The 24,586-nt window shown below is 39.1% G+C and overlaps 1 protein-coding gene across 2 annotated transcripts in view; it reads right to left on the bottom strand.

Annotated features, from left to right (window-relative positions):
• Positions 1-677: 677 nt before the first annotated feature.
• Positions 678-24,586, bottom strand: part of CUL5 (cullin 5) — a 92,979-nt gene continuing 69,070 nt past the window's right edge. For both annotated transcript variants that reach the window (XM_047691201.1, XM_047691202.1), the window contains 8 exons: positions 16,140-16,272; positions 15,197-15,328; positions 12,565-12,688; positions 11,011-11,186; positions 10,291-10,452; positions 9,425-9,543; positions 8,704-8,827; positions 678-4,247 (listed from right to left, as the gene is read on the bottom strand). In XM_047691201.1, coding sequence (XP_047547157.1) covers positions 4,053-4,247; positions 8,704-8,827; positions 9,425-9,543; positions 10,291-10,452; positions 11,011-11,186; positions 12,565-12,688; positions 15,197-15,328; positions 16,140-16,272 — 1,165 coding nt within the window. In that variant the 3' untranslated portion in view covers positions 678-4,052. The remainder of the gene's footprint in view (positions 4,248-8,703; positions 8,828-9,424; positions 9,544-10,290; positions 10,453-11,010; positions 11,187-12,564; positions 12,689-15,196; positions 15,329-16,139; positions 16,273-24,586) is intronic.

The following is a 24,586-nucleotide window of genomic DNA, read 5'->3' as shown; positions in this document are numbered from 1 at the left end:
TTTGCGAATAAGATCAGTGCCCTTATAAAAGAGACCCTGGGAGTCCTCTCAGCCCTCCCTCTTCCACTGAGGACACAACCAGGAGGCAGCAGTAGACCACGGAAGAGGAGCCGCGCCAGAGCAGACCTCGCCCGCACCTTCCTCCTTTGACCTCCAGCCTCCGTGACTGTGAGGAACAGATTTCTGTTGGTGGTAAGCCACCCGGTCTATGGTACTTTGTGGAAGACACTGTCCATCCTCACGACCTTCTCACTAAACTGTCCCTAGCTTCGAAATAGAAATATTTCACCAATTTTCAAAAAAACACAAAACATGTCATCATTTGTTTTATGTATGTATTTTTTTTTTTTTTTACTTTTATCTGATATAAAATTCAAGTTGTGGTTACGACATGGGCTGTCTAACCTGACGAAGGAATGCATTAGTCACTTTCAGGTCTGAAATAGTTTCTCTTTTCCAGGCATCATAACTTGGGGCTGTTATCATCGCTGAGAATGCTACATTCCTGACAGCTTTCACTATGGACTAAAATTTGAAATCTGAAATTAGTGGGTTACTTTTCAGGTTTCTGACTCCTCAGGTTAAGATTTACTATGTTACCATGAAATGTATAAATATACTTATTACACAAATTTAACTCTTAAAAACTACTTAATAGAACATCAACATTTTCTGGATAGGTGAAAGCTTTTATATTACATTTTTATTTTGCAAGAAAATAAATTATACAACTTAAAAAATAAAATCCAAAAATTAAGCAGTTCATCAAAATATTTCAGCCTACTGCATACAGAAACTGCTACCATTTAAAATTGTACAGCATTATCATCTCAGTATGTAGTGGCACACATTCAAAATCGTATATACCATACGAAGATAGAGTACAACTTAGGAACGCAAATTTGTTCAACACTCCAGACGACATAGATAGTGTAGATGACAGGAAAGCTCTCATGTAATGTGGATTTCACAAACATGACCTTGGAAGAGTTTATAAGATAGCATCCCAGTCATTTACATGAAAATAGAAAAAACCAGCTTGAGTTTAAGATAGCAAATCTTTCTGGAAAACTAGCAAATCTTTCACCCAAATTGAATTTTTAAAATTTGCCCTGTGAGCCAGGCTAATGACATCCTACCGCAAATAATGCAAAATACTTTGTAACTACTCTGGTCATATTTTATATTAAATTCAATAAAAAGTAAAAACAAGAAAGCTAACATTTCATTTTTGGAAACTGTAACATTTATGCACAAAATAAGCGTAAGAGACTTAAACAGGTTGACAATGCAAGGGACCCCACCAATAAATGTAAAAATTGGAAGACTTCATAATTTATTTCAAGATCCTCATTAAATCACTGGAACCCTAATGTCCTAATATTTATCTCATTGTAAGCCTTAAAATTGCTCTTTTTACTTTGTAAGTTTTGCTTCATATCTACTTACTCTGGCAAAGAGGACAACAAAGGTTGGCATTTTCCAGATGGCTCCATCTTTTACATTAGTGTTCACAGCTTAAATTAACCTGTGGTGCGTCCCATTGCCCTACTCCTGGTGGCCTGGATTCTTCTCCCCGAACCATGTCAGTGTTCATCCCTGCTCAGACAGCACCACTGCTAAGTGCAACCAGAGAGAAGGGACCTCATAAAGGATACTAATTGTGATTCTATACCTTTTGCTAATTGCTGGTAAGGTTTTTTATCAGATTCTTTTTTTTTTTTTAATTAGCAAATCTACTGTCAAGACACATTTAAAGAAAACTTAACAATGGTATAGGCACCTTGTCAACTAAATTGTTTTCATAAACATCAAAAAGTGGTTAAACTTTTTTATACATAACAAAAAGAAAAAAGAAAAAGATCAAAACTGTTAAGTCTACAATATTTGCTGCTGTTCAATTTCCCAAAATACAATTAGGACATAATTAGCTATTTAAAAATTTATAAAATTTAATAGAAAACTTTGCCATGGATTTAGAATTACCCACTTTTGCATTAAATTTTCCTTTATAAATCAAAACATCATGGCTCTCATTCTTAAATTAAATGACCAAAAAGATGAGAAATTCCAAGCACGTTCTGAGAACAATTATAGAACAATTATAGTTTAAAGCAACAAATCTGAAACTTAAAAAAAAATGACCTGTAGTTCTCCCTTCTACTGTTTTCCCATGGGCATTCTTACATGGGACAAGCAAAGATGCCTGATCCTGAACTATTTGTAAAATGTGAGGGCCACAATTATTACAAATTATTTTTTCTTTTAATTTCAAATGCATCCGTCGTCCGCAGTCATCAGTTTAGTTTAATTCACCACGATACACTCGGTCTGACAACAGACACATGCTGCCCCCAGAGCTGAATGCACGATTTTAAATTAGAAACAGAATTCCAACTTCCTATGAGTTTCAGGACAGGCATGTGAATGTATCCAGCGACACCTTCGATGTTTGGAATTTGCGCTCCTTCCTTTCGGCAGGCGGCTCACAACCCCTCTTGGGACTGGGGACAGATTCCACGGAACGCTCCCGGAAGCACCTTGCATAATACTGTCTACCGCGCACCTTCCAAAGATCAGCCTCCGCTTCCTACTATTTCCAAAATCAGAGGTTTAAAGTATGACTTAGTATCAAACAAGATAGAAAAGTATTTGCCAAAAAACTTGGAACATGCAGCATAATGAATAAAAGTCCATGGAGCCACTCTTTGCCCACGGGGAATGCGCTTTTCTCTGCTGAGCTGCCCGTGTCCTCCAGCCCTGCGCTCCGCAGCCCTCTGGGCATTCACTTGCTGGCAACCAGGAAGTTGCTACTTTGGATCGACTGAAAGGAACAGGGTAAGTGTTGCCTTCTGAACATTTTAAAAACGTTTATTTTTAAAATATAGAACTATATATGTACATATATTTGGCAAGTTTCCTGCTCGTATTAGGACTGCAACAATTCTGCTTATACTTTTCAGGCCTTGTGTTGTGGTTCCTGTCCTCCCCCTCCGAAGCGGACACTCGCTCCTTTCTAAAACAGAATGTCTTCCTTTCCAGAAACCTGAGGCTATACATCAGATGAACTATTTCTATGCTACAGATCAAGAGATCAGGTACGTAACTGTATTATATGAGAGTAGATCTCTGCCTTGTTTTTAATAAATTTGGAGATAATAAATTTGGCATAATAAAATTAGGTATACAAACATTAAGTGTGTTAGTGAACACACTTAACATCTGTTTTGCTATTTCGACTCTGCAGCTGAAATGACCTATCTCCACACTTTTTTTTTTTTAAGCAATTGGAGCAACCAATTAATATAAGCTTCAGTTTTTCAAAACAAGCTCTCCAGCCACATAAGATTTTAAAACTCCTTATTTGACAACAAACAACTGAAGTAGCAGTCTCCTGCTTAAAGAAAGCCAACATAGGTAAATTGGAAAAATCTGGTATCATTTTCAGGTCACTATTAAATCCAGTTACTACACTGAAGCAGGGCATGAACAAATAGTGTTATACTATTAAATACTTATCTTCTCACCTACATCTGCCCTCCCCCAACGTTGTGTAGACCAGCTCCCTCTTTTGATCAAAAGAAACCAAGAGTGCTATTTCTAATTTTAATTGCATTTTAAAAAACAAAACATAACAGCATTATTCAGTGCACGAATATCTGAAGATCCTTCCTTGCGCAAGTACATTTTTGTAAGAGAGGGAAAAAAAAAGAGGGGGGAAAAAAAAAGCAACAAGAACCCCGCCCTCACCCTTCCCAACTATTTCTTCCGGTGGATAGAAACCAAGTTTACTTTTACAAGTTCATCGGGGGCTCTTCATGAATGCAAGTTTCTCTACAAAACAGCATGCTGTTACAGAGTGCAACATGAAGGGGTGCCATCATGCTAGCTAATGTGACTGGCAAAATAGAGTCGTTTTGTCAGGTAAGGCAGAGATTTTAATATTTATGTAATCAAAGTCCAAATAAACCTTCCTCCAGCACAAACTGTTATAACTTTCTGCCCAAGCACTCTGAAATTTGGGTTCTTAATGTTGTCCACAATATTCAAGATTACGCCATGTATATGAAAGTGTTGATGTCGGACTCGTCTCTTCGGATGTATTTGTGCTCTATTAGCCACTCTATTTGCTCTTTTATCATTTTCTTTTGTGGCAAAAACATGTTTTTCAAAATTTCTACTAATTCAGTCTGCAGCTGAGCGTTACTAATTTTCTTTCTCATCTTCATTATTTGTATGATAGCTTCCTAAAAGAAAAATACAAATGAAAGAACATTAATAGATTAAATTTTAAGTAAAACAACAAAACATGACTTTTTATGTATTTCATTCTCTTTCCAACATCCATCCAAAAGACTAACCACTAGATTAATCTTGAGACCAGCAGCTTTTACTTAAATAAAAATCCTTTTTTTTTTTCACTCACTATAAAAGAAAATCTGATTGTAAAGATTTTGAAAAATGAGGAAAAGCAAAATTGCCCATAACCTCTCTGCAGAAAACCACACCTTATGTTTTGGGATACTTCCTTCTATTACTTTTTTCCACACTATGCACATTTAAAAAATTTCTCTGACCTGTGAACACAGTATGTATGTAACCTGGTATTATGCTAAGCAACAAATTAAGATACAACAAACCCCTTATACTCCCTTTTCCATTGTAGGCAGAGTTATTTGTGTACAGAAGCTCATGCCAGCTGGTGTCTAGTTTTTTTTTTTAAGATTTTTTTTTATTTATTTGACAGAGAGAGAGGTCACAGTAGGCAGAGAGACAGGCAGAGAGAGAAGGGGGGGGGGAAGCAGGCTCCCTGCTGAGCAGAGAGCCTGATGCGGAGCTCGATCCCAGGACTCTGAGATCATGAACTGAGCCAAAGGCAGAGGCTTAACCCAATGTGCCATCCAGGCGCCCTGGTGTCTACTTTTAAACATCAGTAACTACCAAAATAATAAATTGTATTTGCTATAAATATTACCTTCAGTTTACTGATTCAATGAAGTATTCTGACTTCCTACAGGAAGTAAGCACTGTTCCCCTAAGTCAATTTTTTTTTAAGATTTTATTTATTTATTTGACAGACAGAGATCACAAGCAGGCAGAGAGGCAGGCAGAGAGAGAGGAGGAAGCAGGCTCCCCGTGGAGCAGAGAGCCCAGAGCAGGACTCGATCCCAGGACCCTGAGATCATGACCTGAGCCGAAGGCAGAGGCTCCAGCCCACTGAGCCACCCAGGCGCCCCTCCCCTAAATCAATTTTATAAATAGTTGTTGATGACTTAATTATTATTAAGCTTGTAATACAGATAACTCAAAAATTATTATATATTCTCTCTTTTGCTTTTCCCACATGAACCCTGTCTTTAGCAAACCAAAGGCATCTGGCTGCCTTGGTAGAGAACAGAATTTGTTAAAAAAGAAATGAAAGCAGCAAATGAGAGGTAATATTGGCTGTTCACATTCCAAGCGGAGTTTTGCAGCAAAGTGGTAACAGACTTGAGCGCCAGTTAACTGTTCGGCAAGAGAAACGACTCTTCCACTTCCCCGGCAGAGACATGAGGATCCTTCCCCAGTCACAGGGAGGTCAGTGAAGTCCTCCCATCCTCAATGTATCCAGATGCCGGGGTCTCGATGAGGGGCTTATGTCAAGGGTGCAGAAAGAAAGAACGAAGGGGGAAGCCTTCAGGCACGTGAACATCTGACGTGGGAGCCAGGGAGGAGAACTGACTGTACCAGTCTCAAGCTTTGGCAGAGGTGAGGGAGGGGGCTGTGTTCGAGGAGGGACAAGAACGGAGCACGGGCGCTGGCCCTGGTCTGCGTTTACTACCCAGACGTCACTGCAAGACGGGGCCTGACGGGACGGAAAGAGCAGGCACTCCCGACCCTCCTCTGGTTCCCACGTGGCGCAGAAGGGGTGCAGAGCTAACAAAACCCCCGAAAGCCTTTAGTGCCAGGCGAGAGTAACCCCGCAGCAGCAGGTGAAAGTGACAGAGGGCACACAGGCCAAGGGGCCCCGTGGGAGATGGGGCAGAGTCAAGAGAGCCGCAGCGCTCCCTGAGAACAGAGGACAGGCAGGCAGAGCGGGGAGAACCCAGGTGGTCCTTACCGAATGGTGAAAGAAGGAACCAGAGCTCATCTGCTACAGACATGAGCAGCAGATAGCAAGGAAGTCAGGTTCCCGCAGCTGACAGATAAAGCATTGCCCCAAAAATGCAAGAACCCAGGACACTGTCACAAGGATAGGACGATCCCTTCACTATCACTATGAGGTCAAGTGAATTCCTCTCACCCTCGATCCTTCCAGACGCCATCTGTGAAACAGCACAGAGTGGGGCTGCGGGGAGGAAGATCACGGAGAAATGAGAAAAGATGAGCACTACCTAAAGGGACAGCCGGGTCACTGGAATGCATGTCATTAGCCACCAGTTTAAGACAAAGCAGAAAAACTTCATTTTCTCTGCACATCCTACAGAATGATGACACCTGCTCAACTCTAATCCACCTGGAATTTATCCTGGTGTAGCAAAAACTCGGCTATAACCTGATTTTCACCCCAAATGTGAAACTCCCCAAAATCTCTTACTGAATTCCCTTTTCATGGCCCATGGGAATTATTTCCTTTATTCCAAAGTTCGTCTATACTTAAACGGTAGGTTCAATTCTGAGCTACCTTCCTCCACCTATCTGCCTATTACACTGTTATTTTCATTGGTATTTTTGTAAATGTTCACGTTTGCCACAGCAAGTTCTACCTACACCTTATTCTTTTTTTTTTTTTTTTTAAGGATCTCAAACACTCTCATTTATTTATTCTCATAAAACTGAGAATCAATTTGTAAAATTCCCAAAATATTCCCAGTCAGCTCTTTATATGGGGAAAATTGACTCCTTAAGCAATTCAGTCTTAACTTTGAAGAATGTGGTTACTGCATGCTGAGCAAAAGAAGCTAGACAGGGGCACCTGGGTGGCTCATTAGGTTAAAGCCTCTGCCTTCGGCTCAGGTCATGATCCCAGGGTTCTGGGATCAAATCCCGCGTCAGGCTCTCTGCTCAGCGGGGAGCCTGCTTCCTCCTCTCTCTTTGCCTGCCTCTCTGCCTACTTGTAATCTCACTCTGTCAAATAAATAAATAAAATCATTTAAAAAAAAAAGCTAGAGAGCATGAGTACATTCATGGTCTGATTCTGGTTCTGTGGAGACTTGAAACAGGCACAACTAGGAAGTGGTGAGAGGAATCTGGTGGGTCAGAGGGGGGTGGCTGGACTGACAGAAACCTCTTTTGTATCTTAACCGAGGTGATGGTCACACAGGTATGTACACTTACCAAAACTCACTGACAACCTCTGAAATGTGCATTCTACATGGACATCACACCTCAATTAAACATTTTAGTAAGAGAAAAAGAGCAAGATCTTTCTATTTACTCAAATCTCCTTTTGACTCTCAGTCAAGGGCCACAAATTTTTAAAGAAGTGCCTATGAATTCTATGGTTTCTTCTTTTATTTTTTCTTTTAAGTTTTTTTTAAAAGATTTAATTAATTAGTTAATTAACTAATTTGACGTGGAGAGCATACAAGTGGGGGCAGGGGCAGAGAGCAAGAATCTCAACTAGACACTCTGCTGAACGGGGAGCAAAACATGGGGCTCCATCTCACAACCCAGCTATCATGACCGGAACCAAAATCAAGTCAGATGCTCAACCAACTGGGCCACCCAAGTGCCCCTTTCTCTTAAGTTTTTAAAATTTATTTATTGCTAAATAGAAAAGCACCAGGTTTTTATTCATCTTTTCTCTGCTCCCTTATCATACTAGATGATCTAGAAGTGATGAACTATTTTAATCTTCCTCTTGTTTCATATTTATTGAATTGGCCAACAGTTTCAAATATTAAATAAAAACAGTGAAAGTGGTTGGTTTTAATATATTTTTTTTAAGATTTTTACTTATTTGTCAGAGATGAGCACAAGCAGGGACAGGCAGAGGGAGAAGCAGGCTCCCCGCTGAGCAAGGAGCCCAACCTAGGAGTCAGTCCTAGGACCCTGGAATCATGACCTGGGCCGAACGCACAGGCCTAACTGACTGATCCACCCAGGCATCCCTAATAAGAATATTTCTAAAGTTAAAATGGTCACACATCAGTTGGCCATAAGTGTTCTTTATCGTGTTCAGAAGGGACCACAACCCTAGCTTTACAGTTTGTGAATGTAGAGGCACCTGGCTGGCTCAGTCAGAAGCGGATGAGATTCTTGATCTTGGGGTCAGGAAATCGAGCCTCACACTGGGTGTGGAGGCCACTAAAAATAAATAAACAAAACTTAAAAAAAAAAAAAAAGTTTTCAAAAGTATTCCCTAATTTCGTATTACAATGGAATTATATGTCATAAAATTAAATAAGAGTTTAAATACTTCAATCCTGGAATTATAACTTATTGTGGACACACGTTTAGTCAGTTGTGATCAAAGGGAGACACAACTCAAAAAACCAAGGTTTTGCCCAACCAATACAATCTACCAGAGGCCATCAAAGACATCTCTTTCAGCAGCTAAGAGAACGCCAGCAATACAATTTTTAAATTCCAGCAAAATGAAAATTAGCTCTTTGTTACAAACAGTTTGAATGCCTACATGCTTTTAAATTTAAAAAAAAATTGAAGATTAAAAAAAGAACAAAAATTTTTCAAAGTATAGATACTCCGCCTTATACAAACCTGGGTTCTAAGTATTCTTAGTTGAACTATTCCTTCATTCTCTTCTTCTCTCATCCTTTCTGTAGTGAGCTGCAAGCGTCCAATCAAGTTGATTTTACCCCTTTTCTGAACTTTAGCATTTTTTCTGCAAAAAAACATTGAATCACGTATTTTACAGTTGAAGGCCTTTTGACATCATACTATAGCAATAATGTCTGAGAAAAAAAGATTTAGAAAAATTCTGAAAATTACTCTCCAGAACTGTCTAAAGGAAAAGTAATGAATAATCAACATACAGCTTTGTTTACAATGAAGCATCTGATTTTCCCAAAACACAACAAAAGCTCAGCTATTATGTATGGGTGACAGCATTCCCTGTAATAACAGAGCTAATATATTTTATACTGCCACGAACGTGCTTAGACAGTTGGAAGATATATGGGCTGTTGTTCAGCGTTACCATCTAAATGGATCTTAGGGGGAAAAATGCTTTGTGTGAATGAAGCTTCTTTAGAGTTCAACAGGATGTTTAAAGATGAAAAGCAACATAATCACACACCAAAATGTTTCCTTGACAAATAAGAAGCATCTCTAGTTCATTACCATGTTTAATAAACAACTAGATGGCATAACCCTAGAATGTTGTTTTAAATATAATGTAAGGAAAATAATTATTGTGCTAACAATAAATCACCAAAATTCAAACAAGGTGTTTGTATTTTACATCAACCGTCAACCTTACATTAAACTGAACTCCTGGTTCACTGAGAAGAGGGTGCCTTCCGTGAAGTCTTTGGGTGAGTTGACTTGAGGTTCATATAATAGAACTTGCCGCTTGAGCTTTGGGAAAGCTACTAAAGACTATGTAGAACAAAAAGAAAACAAAATCTATTAACAGTATGGAACACAAAGAGCAATTCTTCAACGTGACTAAAAGAGGTGAGAACAAATTATAAGCACAAAATCACAATTCAACTTTTACATGGTACCTCAATGAATGTAACAGTGTAAATGTTCACTGGGAAAAGAACAGGAGCAGGAGCTCGTTATGAGGAAGGAAGCAATACATGATCTCTTTACGGCAGGACAAGAGACCAGAGGGATTGGTTAGAGGCGATCACTGCAAAAGCAACTTGCCAGCTCTTTCCCTCTAGACAATTATTGTTCTGGAACTTTCAAGAGGTCTGTGGAGTAAGGGTAAAATGTAGCTGTGGGCACGAGACTAACAAGGACATTTTGCAGGCTCTCAAAAAGACCAAAGTTTTCTAATTCTTACATTTTTGGTCATGATAAAATCTTTGAACACATTCTCAGCATGAAATGACTGGTCACACTTCTCGCAGGTAACGTTTAACACCAACTCAGTCTTTCTCACTTTTATTTTCTTTCTTTCTTGTCTTTCACCATCTCGGTAACTTGCTTATTTTCAATTTCTTTCTTACCACGAATACCTCATTAGTGCACTAACATCTCTCATAAGTGTATTATTTCTGGGTTAAAGGTCATTTTCAGAGTGTTATGAATTCAAAAATTTATTGTAAGCAGCCATCAAATATTTCCTGCCTTGTGACTGGATATAACTTTAAAAACAAAAAACATAAAACAAACCCATAAAGTCCTTCTAAGCTCAGCATCAGGGAGTTCAGTTGCAAGTTTTAGATTTTCAAAGCTGATTTTCTCTCTGGGTCTTTGGTTCCATGCAAACAACACAGCCAGTTGAAACGTTGTGACCTCCAAATCATATTGACCTACTTCATTCTTAAATGTTATCTATGACAGACAAAATAATATCAAGATGAGACTCTTTTCAGAATGATTACCATCTCCCTACCACACTCTCCCTTCCATGAGATTAAACATGAAAAAGACTGCTAGCTGTCTTCCAATACCCATTCTTCCTTTCTTACATGGTAATAAAAATTTTAGCAGATCTTACTGACTATCCAGAATAAAGGCTCAAATTCCAGCTCTCCGTGGGACAAAGTGTGGTCATGTGACCCGTTCTGTCCAATGAGATGTGAGTGGAAATGATGGGGCAACTTCTAGGAGCTGCTCCTGAAGTAAGGCACACCCTCATCTCTCCCTTCCTGCTGGGCTGGAAGACAGCCACAGTGAGGATCATGCTGGATCTACAGACAAGAGCAATACTGGAAGTGCACTGCTACAACCAGAAGCCCACGTCCTACAACTCCGTGGACTGGACCCCCTAGACCCATTCAAACTTGCACCTACAAAACAGACAAACATCTCTCTGTTTCAGCAACTCTAATGTGGAGCGCTGGTACTTTCAGTCAAACCAGTATCAGAACTAACACAGCATCTACTTACAATTCCATTTGACATGAGATGATGCCAATGTAATTTTCGACCACTATGATTTTTTTTGTAGAATTCTTCTACTTCAGGTATCAAATCCTCCAGTTCAGTAGGAAGTGAGACGAAGACTTTCTCAGAGCTCCTTGACCAGGCCCCAGCATTCAGAATTTTTATATTAACTGAATCAGCTATAGGCAAGAATATCAGAAAATATGAAATAAATAATCTTGAAAATGTATAAAATTAAAAAGAAACAAACACATAAACGCTGGGTAAGCATTGGTGAAAACTAAACAAAACCTTAAACATTTTGTTCGAAGTGTCCTTTTAGAAAAAAAAGTAATTGTCCTAAGGATGAGAAGGGTACCTGGCTGGCTCAGCTGAGGAAACATGCTACTCTTGATCTTGGGGTTACGAGTTTGAATGCCGCACTGGCTGTAGAGACTATGTAAAAAATTTAAAAAAACAAAAAACCAAAAAAACGGGAGGGAGGGGCACCTGGGAGGCTCAGTCAGTTAAGCCTCTGCCTCTGCTCGGGTCATGGTCCCAGGGTCCTGGGATTGAGCTCCGGATTGGGCTCCCTGCTCAGGTGAAAGTCTGCTTCTCCCCTCCCCCGCCCTGCTGCTGGTGCTCGCTCTCAAATAAATAAATAGAATCTTTAAAAAAAGGAGCAGGGGGATGCCTGGGTGGCTCAGTCGGTGAAGCAACTCTTGGTCTCAGCCAAGGTCTTGATCTCAGGGTCAATGGGTTCATGAATGCTGGGTGTGGAGCCTACTTAAGAGTAAATAAATAAAATCTTAAAATAAAAAAGACGTAAGTTAGTCTCTTCACGTGACTGGCCTGAAACATGTAAAGCTCAGGCAGTGAGTTGAGGCTATTTTGAAGAAATAAAAAATAGGGGCACCTAGGTGGCACAGTCAGTTGAGCGTCCGACTCTAGGTTTCAGCTCACGTCATGACCTCAGGGTCATGAAACTGAGCCCCATGTTGGGTTCTGAGCTCAACAGAGTCAGCCTGAGATTCTCTCTCTTTTTCCCTCTGCCCTTCTTGCTCATGCTCTCTCTCTGAAATAAATAAATGAATCTTAAAAAATAATTTAAAAATAATTTTTAGGGGCGCCTGGGTGGCTCAGTGGGTTAAGCCGCTGCCTTCGGCTCAGGTCATGATCCCAGGTCCTGGGTTCGAGCCCCACGTTGGGCTTTCTGCTCAGCAGGGAGCCTGCTTCCTCCTCTCTCTCTCTGCCTGCCTCTCTGCTTACTTGTGATCTCTCTCTGTCAAATAAATAAATAAAATCTTTAAAAAAAAATAAATAAAAATAAAAATAATTTTTAAAATGTATACATACATAAAAATAAGGATTAGCAAATCTAAATTCTGTTAAATTCTGTTCTGCTGGATGTCTTCAAGGAATGTGGACTTTGTAACATCTTTGTATCTGTTACAGCTAGGGTTCATTTTTAATATACTGGAAAACAAAAATATTCTCTTTAAAAAGGTATATATATGTACATATATATGTATATATATGTATATATACATACACACACACATAATTATAAAATAATACCTGGTAAAGCCAATTTATTGTTTTTGTGCATTTCCTTAAAAGCTTGGTTCAAATCTTCAGATACTTTTATGTCCTGAAACATTCTAGCAAGCTTGTTTACATAATCTGCTGGCATACCAACTTCCTATGAAAGGCAAAGACAAAAGAGATAATGAATAATAATATATAATCTGATATACTATTAGGAAAAACTTTTAACAGAAAACTGAGTCTTAGATGCTTTAAGATAAAATCATTCCCCTTTATTAGAATATTTATATTCTAATACGTATTCAATTTGATTCTTAAAAACTAAATGACAGTACAGGTCACCCAGGCTTTCTCTGCATGATTCCAATTGACATGAATCAGTCACCACAGTAGAGTTCACTAACACTAGTCCCTCAACAACACACGTCAACTCTCCATTATCACCATGTATTAAGTTTGAAAGGACAAAATTTATTCTCAATCATGACACTTTGGTCGTGACCGATCACGACACTTTTTTTCAAAATCTTAGTTATCTGTGAACCTGGTTTATCCACAGAAAGCAAGGCTTACAGTTTTGTTGCATCCTTGCCTTCTAGGGATAAATCCACTTGACATTTTATAAAAATGGATAACCAAAAATGGCTAAGAAAAATTGATCAAGAGAGCTATGTGGGTAATGACAATGATAAAAGGACACCACAGAAATAAAAATACAGTTGGGAATGAAAATAATCTACTAGAACATAAACAGCATTCTAGAAGAGCTGACTGAGGCCAACTTGCCGAATGTTGAATATGCGAAGTATACAGGCAAAGGAACTAAGGTGAGTTACCTCAAGGTTAATTTACTGAAGGTAAATTACCAACGTAAGTGGGAAAGGAGCAGTAACAAAAAAACCAAGATGCCCCAGGAGAAGAGACACAAGCAAACACTTTCACAACACTGAGAGCCCGAATGACAACAGGCTGGAAGCTGACCCAGGCTCACGGGGTGGGGGAGGGGGAGGCGCCTGAGGACTCTCCAAGGCACAAAAAGATGCTCATTCTAAGTCACATGACACGAAGGCCCGGGCTGCTCAAACTGCTCTTCATTTACAGGACACCTTCCCTGAGATACAACTCATCTACCACAACACTCACTCTTTCGGAGTGTACAATTAAGTACGTTTTAGTGTATTTACAGGGTCTCTGTGCATTTGGCCACTGTGGACACTTTGTTTTAGTGGAATCATATCCCGAGTGGTCTTTGTGACCCAATTCTTTCACTCAGCAGTGTTTTCCGAGTTCCCTTGTGTTGTAGTGTGTGTCAGGACTGCTGGGCTGACTGCATGTCCAGCTTCTAAGAACAAACCAGCAGTTCTCCCCCGAGGCTGCCCTGATTTATAGTTTCACCAGCTGCACGTAAGGTTCCAACTTCTCTTCTTCCGTGCCAACACTTGTTTTCTTTTTAATTTTAGCTACCGCAGTGGGAGTAAAGGTAAGTGGGAGAAAAGAAGGAGTAAAGTAAAAAAACTATCTCACTACGGTTTTGATTTGTGTTTCCCTAATGACTAATGATGCCCAACATCTCCGACACATGCACTGGCCATGTGGGTATCTTCTGGGAAGAAATGTCTGCTTTAATTCTGCGCCCACTTGTACCTTAGCTGTCTTTTTACTGGTGAGTTGAAAGAGTTCTTTATGTATTCTAGATACGGCATTGGACATATGAATTGCAAATATTTTTCTAATTAATCTTAAAATTTTTACAGAGAAATAGTACTTTAGTTCTGAAAGTTTCTTATGTCTTAAATTACAATGTACTAAATACATACTCATTTTATAAATTTTTTTACTAGGTAAGAGAGTTTTTAACGTTTTAACAGAAATTTCTCAGAGTCACAAAACAATAATTTTTCCCACTAATTGTTAACATTAAGATCATTTTGCACACTGTCAGTCTGCAGAGTAATTTTTACTATCCTGTAGTATGCAAAGCAGGGTAATCTATAAACGTATATTATGAAATATATATAAATGAAAGTTATATATAAAATACACAGCTTTATTAGTATTATTAATACATATTTTATATATATAAATATAAATAAAAACTTTATATGTATGATCTTATATAATATAGTATTATGTATCTTAACATCATATAAATGAATAGAACACATTCATTATAATATAATTCAAATCCCATTTAAGTGAACTGACAGGAACAGACTTAAAATATTTGGTATGAGAATTTAATAATTAAATTAGCATTATTACCCAAAATAAGCCATCATTTCTTACGTATTGGTTCTTTTAGCTATATAAAAGTCATTATTTACAAACATCCCTACAGTTAAGCATTTAGTACTGAAAACACCTTAAAACTACAATGATTTGTCCCATAGCCCATTTAATAAGGTCAATTCAAACGAAAGTGGAAATACAAAAGTGCAAAACATCAGAAGCAAACCAAGAGCAAAAGTGTCTCACTAAAAGTCTTTATTAAGAAAATGTACTTTATTAGATATCACTTTATTTTATATAATCGATGCCATGCTCTTATAAAAGTCCCCTACTTCTTTGACACTAACATCACCAAAATGTATTACTTAAGCACACATAAGAACCATGTGCTATATTAAAAAATGTATATATATATATATATAAATTTACTTACTCGTAGCCACTCTACCATATTCTCTTCAATTTCACTATCAGCAGAAATGTCTAATATAAGACGTCGTGTCAAATGAGCTTTGTGGTATCTCATAAAAACATCTTTATTTTGTACATATTTAAGTACCAGCAGCTGTACAGAAAACAAAGTTACTTTCAATTCATGTATATTCTTAGCCAACTCTCACTGAGACCCTTCTATAACCCCAGTGTCAAAATCCAGAAATTTACACAAACATACACAGAAGCTTACTGAACCACACATCTCAGAAAAATGACCAGTCCCAATACCCTACTTAGCTACTTTAAAAGCTAGCAAATTGGAGACTTTAATCGAATAACCTTTTAGTTCCTATAAACATCAACTTTTCAGATTTAATAAATAGTGTAAAACTTCACATTAAAATTAAGGGTTCTCCCCAAAATTTCTCTTCTGTATAGCCTTTTCACTTCGATCTGACGCTAATCTCTTTAGCCTTCTTGTCTGTATTTTCTATCTTCTTTTTTTCTTCCTTGTATTCCTGGGCTTATAGCAAATGACACTAACAGCCAGGAGACAAAAATGAAAGCAATTAATTGTTATCTACACTCACTCATTTCTAGTTCTCTATTTTGAGCTCCCACAAAAAGAAAGAAGTGACAAACCCCGTCTCTCTACTGTCATTCCAAACACCACCAGCTCCATTTTCCCTTTCTTTGTACTTTAATAGGAGGTAGCAATGAATTCCTTCACAAGAATCAGGAAAGGGGGAAGAATTAAATACTATTTCCCTTTTCTAGAAGCTTCAGAATTAAAATTCCCAGGAAGAGAAATAACTGCCCTCTAGAGATCTTACACTGTAAAATTTCACAACATTAGCTGCTACCACACAAAGTCTTATAAGCACAACACAAATTCAAAGTGAGGTAAATAAAACTGCTGAAATTTAAAAAAATATATGTACCACTTCTTTAAGTTTTGCTTCAATCTCTTCGGAGGTTAGTTTTTTGCTTAACGGTGTTTTTCTTAGCAACATGTCACAGTAATTGGCAAGCAACTCGGGGCATTTTGATTCAGGCTGAGTTTTTAATCCCACCCTAAAAAAACAAATTAAAAGCAGTGATGAAAAGCGAATGATACCTGCAAATATTTTTCCTAAAGCCAATTTTTCACATATTCCTTATGTTGTATAAAACCAGTGATCAGGGCTGAGACGAGGATGAGCAAGACAAGGAGGGTCCCTAGCTCAAAGAGGCGCTGACTCTAATTTCCCACAGGCGCACCTGCAGGGTGCTGAAAGGGAGACCCACATTCTGTACCGCAGGTACCGGCCTACCCCGCCCTGAGTGCTGGCCTTGCCAATCATCTTTAAAAATTTTTATTCAGGGGGCGCCTGGGTGGCTCAGTGGGTTAAGCCGCTGCCTTCGGCTCAGGTCATGATCTCAGGGTCCTGGGATCGAGTCCCGCATCGGGCTCTCTGCTCAGCAAGAAGCCTGCTTCCCTCTCTCTCTCTCTCTGCCTGCCTCTCCGTCTACTTGTGATCTCTCTCTGTCAAATAAATAAATAAAATCTTTAAAAAAAAATTTTTTATTCAGGTACTAACTTCCTAAGTACTTTTGAAAACATTGTGTATATTCTGTAAGTTAGCATTTAGAACTTTTTGTTATTAATATATCAAGAAAAAACTGTTCTTTGGAATGTATCCAAGGTAACCTAAATTCCACAGTTATGTGATACCTACCATCATTCATTTTAGAAAAGTAAGCAAACTTTTCTGAAACAATGAAGAACCTGCATCTCTACTTTACTTTGCTAACAAAATTTAAAAACCAGGGCCCCTGTGTGGTTCAGTCGGGTAAGCATCAGCCTTTGGCTCAGGTCATGATCCCAGGGTTCTGGGATCGAGCCGCACATCAGACTCCCTGCTCACCGGGAAACCTACTGCTTCCTCTCCCTCTCCCACTTTCCCTGCTTGTGTTCCCTCTCTAGCTGTCTGCCAAATAAATAAAATCTTTAAAACAAACAAAATTTAAAAGCCAATGTATTGGTTTTTGTTTGTTTGTTTGTTTAATAATTCTGGATGTACTGTATTTTTCTGCCTGGAAGTCTTGCATTTATTCTTTATCTGGCTTCTCTAAATTATGAATGTAAATAAATTAAAATTCAACATTCTAAAATCTGTGTATACAAAACTCAAGTGTCCCAGAACGGAGTTAATTCAAGTTGTTTTAAGTACATAACTTATGAGTGGCTGGGTTATGGACGGTGGGGAGGGTATGTGATATGGTGAGTGCTGTGAAGTATGTAAGCCTGATGATTCACAGACCTGTACCCCTGGGGCAAATAATACATTATATGTTAATAAAAATAATTTTTTAATAAAAAGTACACAACCTACCAAAACAACATAATTATGTTGTGTCTGTGTATAAAACATACACAATATCTTAGTGAGGTACATGAAACTTTTCCCCTTCCTACTTAACGAATCCAGAAACCACAATTTTATTTCTACTTTTTTCCTAGTTTTTATTTTTATAACTGTACATTGGTCCTGAAAAAATATTATTCACCTAAGTAAGTAAATGGGAGTGGAAGAAGGTTTTCTGATGTTACGCCACTCGTTGAGAACCTCCTGAGTTATATGCTTAAAAAATACATACAGATCTAACAAAAAAGGTCATTTTTAGCAAAGCATCAAATTATGGAAACCATGTGACTTGCAAAAGGGCCCAACACCTAGCTGTCAGAAATTCATCCTCTGTACATCAATCCCAACGTTTCAAAATAATCCCTTCTTCTGCAGCTTAGAGGCTTTTTATGTTTCAAGGCAACACACAGCAGTATAATGAGAGAGAGAGGCGCACCTTTCTTTGCAAAGCAGGGAGGAAAAACTGGGGAAGTGGAAAGGGCAAATGGTAACTGGTACTTCCACCAGAGGGCTCGGGTGTAGAGGAGAGCAGATGTGAAGGGGGAGGACCCAGAGCTGATCTCCAGCTTCCATATGGCAGACTTGGGGAAGGTGTTTCTGACACTGGATGACCACTTCCCCAGGGTCCCTCTATTTCTTCACGTCTATTCCCCCTGACAATGCCGCGCTACCGCAGGAACCGCCACCCTCCTGCAGGGAGGCCTCCTGTCTCCCTTCCTCCAACGAGCCTGCTGAGAAGATGGTGGTCAGCCTCTCGGGGCTGTTTATGTGCAGGCCGCGTGTCATTCCCCCCCAGGGCTGTCTTAGAGCTCGTCTGTTCTCAGTTCTTGTCTGTTTCACTATGAAACACTTAGGAATGGCTTAATCTGCATCAATCCCACTTGGGATTCAGAGAGGGGATTCAGAGAGCTGTCTGAACCTAAATGGCATCTGGCATCTGTTTTGGAAATTTCTTTTTTTTTTTTTTTTTTTTTTTTTTTGACAGAGAGATCACAAGCAGGCAGAGAGGCAGGCAGAGAGAGAGGAGGAAGCAGGCTCCCCAAGAGAGCAGAGAGCCCGATGCGGGGCTCGATCCCAGGACTCCGAGATCATGACCCGAGCCGAAGGCAGCAGCTCAACCCACTGAGCCACCCAGGCGCCCCTGTTTTGGAAATTTCTGGTCAACTGCTCTTCAAATATTGCTATGTCCCCCTTTTCTGTTCTCTAGAATTCCACTTACAGATTGCTACACATATTTTACCTTTTCTCAGGTAACATTTTCCACCTATCTGTCCATTAATATGAATTATTTCTTATCTATTTAAACTTATTATTACTAAGATATAATTCACATACCATGCAGTTCATCCATTTAAAGTACCTAATTCAATGTTTTTTAAGTATATCTACAAACTTGTGCAACCATCATCATAATGAAATTAAAAAAAAATTATTTGAAGATTTTCTTTATTCATGAGAGAGGACGGGGGGACCAAGGGAGAAACAGACTCCCCACTGAGCAGGGAGCCCAAAGCAGGGCTCGATCCCAGAACCCTGGGATCATGACCTGAGCTGAAGGCAGACGCTTAACCGACTAAGCCACCTGTGCACCCCATCACAGTGAAATTTTAAAACATTTTCATTATCCCCAAAAGAAACCCCATACTCATCACCAGTCGAATGTCATTCTTCAGCTATCTCCCCTAGCCTGGTCCCTGCTACAAGTCATCCACCTTCTCTCTTTACGGATTTCCTTATTCTGAGCATCTCAATAAAGGGAACCATACAATATGTGGTCTTTTGTGACTGAATTCTTTTATGCAGAATAATGTTCTTAAGATTCATCCTTATCATAACACATACTGGTAGTTCATTTCTTTAAAAAAATACTTTCCTTTTTTTTTTTTTAAATGATTATTTATTTGCGCGAGCACAGGCAGGCCGAGTGGCAGCAGAGGCAGAGGGAGAAGCAGGCTCCCCGCCAAGCAAGGAGCCCGATGCGGGACTCGATCCCAGGACGCTGGGATCATGACCTGAGCCGAAGGCAGCCACTCAACCAACTGAGCCACCCAGGCGTCCCAATACTTTCCTTTTTTATTGTGGTAAAAAGATTTACAATTTTAACCATTTTTAAGTTTACAATTTAGGGGCATTAAGTACATTCACAATGTTCTGCAAATATGATTGGTGTGCAGAACTTTCTCACTGTCCTAAACAGCAACCCTACACCCATTAAACAATAACTCTGTACTCCCCCCACCCTCAGTCCCTGTTAATGTCAATTTTATTTTTTATATCAATGAATTTGCCTATCCTAGACACCTCATATAAGTGGAACAATAGAAAATGTATTCTTTTGTATGTAGCTGATTTCACTTAGCATATTCTCAGGGTTTCATTCATATTGTAGCATGTATCAGAATTCATTCTGTTTTATGGCTGGATGATATCGCACTGCACAGATATACCGCATGTTGCTTACCCATTCGTCAGACAATGGGCATTCGGGTTGTTTCCTTTTGGGGAAGGCTATTAAGAATAATGCTGCTACAAACCTTCATGCACAAATTTTTGAGAGGGTGTATGTTTTTTTCTCTTGGGTTCATATCCAGTAGTGGAACTGCTAGGTGATATGGTAACTCTGTATTTAACTTCTTTTTTTTTTTTTTTTTAAAGATTTTATTTATTTATTTGACAGAGAGAGATCACAAGTAGGCAGAGAGGCAGGCAGAGAGAGAGGAAGGGAAGCAGGCTTCCTGCTGAGCAGCGAGCCCGATGCGGGACTCGATCCCAGGACTCTGGGACCATGACCTGAGCCGAAGGCAGCGGCTTAACCCACTGAGCCACCCAGGCGCCCTGTATTTAACTTCTTGAAGAACTACCAAACTATTTCTAAAGTGGCTGCATAGAAGAACTATAAATGAATCCAATCTCTCCACATCCTCACAAATACTTGTGTCTTTTCAATTTTAGCCATTCTAGTGGGGGTGAGTGGTGTATCACTGTGGTTAAGCTATTGATCTTAATTATTTTAAAGTCCTTATCTGCCAACTCCAATATTGGGTTCATTTGACAGTCTGTTTCTAAAATGGTTTTCTCTTCATTGAGCGTATGTGTCTCTGCCTTTACAAGCCTGGTAACGTCATCCTGATTACTGGGCACTACATGTAAAGCATCACGGAGGCACCAGATGATGTCAGCTCCCATTAGGAGTGGGTTCAAGCTCTGTTCTGTTCTGGAGGAGGCCAATCACTTTAATTCAACCAGGGGCTGGGTTGCAGTTTGGTCAAGAAGAAGTCTACTTCTGGTAGAATCAGCCATTTTTCACACAGCCCTAACTTCTTTCAAAGGACAATAATATTTAGTGGACTAGATCTGGTGCTAGTTGTGTTCCTTGCTTTCGGGGTGTCACTGCTGCTAGGTCCTCTCAGTGGACAAACTTAGAGATACACATACTCATTTACAACTACGGTATCTGGCCCTGTTTCCTTGTGAATGTTATTTCTCATCTTAATGAGGCTCTAATGTAAGTCTGACAACTTAGAATGAACAAGGGCCTCGAAAAACACACCTGGCCACAACTAAAACTAAGTTACTTAAGAAATCTAAAGAGGCTGAACCTGGGATCAACATCTGCACATAAAGAAAACCCCAGGCCCGGATGATTTCACTTATGAATTCTATCAAACATGTAAGGAAGAAGTAATACCAATTACACTCATTCTTTTAGAACATACAAACGGAGGAAATAACTATCAATCCTCCTTACAAAGCCAACTTAATCCTAATACCAGAAAATGACAAAGACATGATAAAAATGAAAATTATACAGGACACAAAGACCAGAAAAGAAAGAGGTCAAATCCTTCATGAATACAGATGGAAAAAAAAAAAAAAAAACAACATCTAACCAACATTATTAGCAAACTGAGTGCAGGATATATAAAAAGAATAATATGCATTACAACCAAGTAGAGTTTATCCTAGCAATTCAGCCTTGGTTAAATGTGATTTTTTAAGAAAAACCAATGTACTGGGATCCCCGGGTGGCTCAGTTGGTTAAGAGTCTGCCTTCTGCTCAGGTCATGATCTCAGTGTTCTGGGATCAAGTCCTGCCTCAGGCTCCTTGCTCAGTGAGGAGTCTGCCTCTCCCTCTGCCTGTGGCTCCCCCTGCTTGCGCTCACTCTTTCTCTGACAAATAAATAAGTAAAATCTTTAAAAAAACAACAACAGGGGCGCCTGGGTGGCTCAGTGGGTTAAAGCATCTGCTTTCGGCTCAGGTCATGATCTCAGGGTTCTGAGATCGAGCCCCGTGTCGGGCTCTCTGCTCAGCAGGGAACCTGCTTCCTCCTCTCTGTCTCTGCCTGCCTCTCTGCATACTTGTGATCTCTGTCTGTCAAATGAATAAATAAAATCTTTTAAAAAATAAATAAAAAATAAAACAACAACAACAACAAAAAACCACAATATAAAGGAAAAACCCTATGATCATTTCAACACAGAAAAAACATTTAATAAAAGTCAACACCCATTCATTATCAAAACTTTTAACAAGCTAGAAATAAAAAGCAATCTAAATAAGGGCATATATGAAAAACCCTCAGCTAACTTTGTACCTAGCGATAAATATTAAAGGTCCCCCCCAAGCTTGACAAAAAGGACGGGGACACCCACTTTTACCACTTCTATTCAACATGGTACTTAAGATCCTAACCATGTAGCAAGGCAAGAAAAAGAACTAAGTGGTATGAAGATCAGAAAGGAGTAAAACAGTATTCACAGATTACATGATTATTTACACAGAAAACTCTTAAGAAATCTACAAAACAACTACTGGAATAGCTCTGACAAGGTAACAGGATATAAAATCAATATACAACAATCAACTGTATTTCTATATGCTAGCAAAATACTAGAACATCAAAAGAGTTCATAGAAAAAAAGAACAAAATTAAATTACTTGGCTTACCACAGAACTGTATTAATTAGAACTATGTAGTAATGGCCTAAGGATATCCAAATAAAAAAATGGAGTAAAATAGCCCAGAAATAACACACATATTTTTAAGTCACTTGATTTTTGACAAAATGCACTGAAGCAATGCAGTGGGGATGGTAAGTATTTCCAACAAATGATGATGAAACCAGTTGCTATCCATATGGAAAAGGAAAAAAAACATTAAATTTAACCCCCTACTTACAATATAAATAATCATTTATTTAAGATGGATCTTAAGCTAAAATTCTAAAGCTTCTAGGAGAAACAAAAAAGATTATTTTCGTGTCATAGGGATAGAAACAGACAAAGCTTTTCTGGACAAAACATAAAAAAGCAAAAACCATAAAAGAAAAGCATGTATCTCTCAGTCTACATACAGAATATCTAAGAACTGTTATAGCCCCCTAATGAAAAGGAATAATGCTATGGGGGGAAAAAAAAAAAACAGGCAAAAGAGTGGAACAGATACTTAAGTAAAATACAAGAAACCCAAACGGTACAAGAGAAAGTGCTCGACACCAATTAAGTCTTAAGGGAAATGGAATTACAACCACACCAAGATGATCACTACGCACATCTAGGATGACTAAAATTAAAATAACACTAATTGTCGGTAAAAATGAGGATCCAGGGGCGCCTGGGTGGCTCAGTGGGTTAAAGCCTCTGCCTTCAGCTTAGGTCATGATCTCAGGGTCCTGGGATCGAGCCCCGCATCAGGCTCTCTGCTAGGTGGAGAGCCTGCTTCCCCCTTTCTCTACCTGCCTCTCTGCCTACTTGTGATCTCTGTCTGTCAAATAAATAAATGAATAAAATCTTAAAAAAAAAAAAAAAAGAGGATCCACTGGCACTGGTGGGAGGGTAAAGCAGTACAAACACCAGGGAAAACCAACCACTGTGATGTGCAAAACCACGGACAAATCACAAACACTGCGCTGCACTGAGAGAAACTTTACACACAAAAGTACATATTGTACGATTCCATTTTATGAAGTCCTAGAGCAGGCAAAAGTAATCAGCTGCGATAATCAGATCGACGGCTGCCTCGGGAAGGAGGCAGAGGGAGGGAGTGGCCGAGGTCATTCTCAGGGAGGATGAACACACCGAACACACCGGAAGTCCTCGCAGGGAGTCTGCTTGAGTCTCTCCTCCTCTGCCCCTCCCCCCTTCAAGCACATGTACATGCACGTGCTGTCTCAAATAATTTAAAGAAAAAAAAAAGAACTTAAAAAAATCTAAAAAAAAAAAAAACAACACTTAAAAAGATTTTATTCGTCAGAGAGAGAAAGAAAGAGGGAACGCAAGCAGAGGAGCAGCAGAGAGAGAGAGAAGCAGGTTCTCTGCCAAGCGGGCGTCGGGCTCAATCCTAGGACCCTGGGATCATGACCTGAGCCAAACGCAGACACTTAACCTAGTGAACCACCCAGATGCCCCTAAAATAGGAATTCTTAGCTAGAAAGTATATAAAAACATTTTTCCAATGAACCTTAGTGCTTAGTACTACTCTAAAGGTACCGTAACTCGCTCAGCTTTACCATTTTGTAAATTTAATTTATTAATGTATCCATTTAATTCATTATATTTTGGATTTTTTTAAAATGGCAATATAAATATTTACATTAAAATTGACTTCCCTCTTTCAGTATGGTGAATTAAGTTATATTCTATGTTTTTATAAGTAATAAAGTAACTTTAGAGACTAATAAGGAGAAAAAATAACACGGAGATTCTAAAAGATTAAGAACATTTTTCTACTTAAAAAAATAAGATCAACATTTTTTTTTAAAGATTTTTATTTATTTATTTGACAGAGAGAGATCACAAGTAGACAGAGAAGCAGGCAAAGAGAGAGAGGGAAGCAGGCTCCCTGCTGAGCAGAGAGCCCGATGTGGGACTTGATCCCAGGACCCTGAGATCATGACCCGAGCCGAAGGCAGCGGCTTATCCCACTGAGCCACCCAGGCACCCAAGATCAACATTTTTTGATCACCATGGGAGATAATAT

Source organism: Lutra lutra, chromosome 10 (genome assembly GCF_902655055.1).
Source record: "Lutra lutra chromosome 10, mLutLut1.2, whole genome shotgun sequence".
Lineage (NCBI taxonomy): Eukaryota > Metazoa > Chordata > Mammalia > Carnivora > Mustelidae > Lutra > Lutra lutra.
Note: the sequence above shows the minus strand (reverse complement) of the source record. Positions and strands in the feature narration are given on the sequence as shown.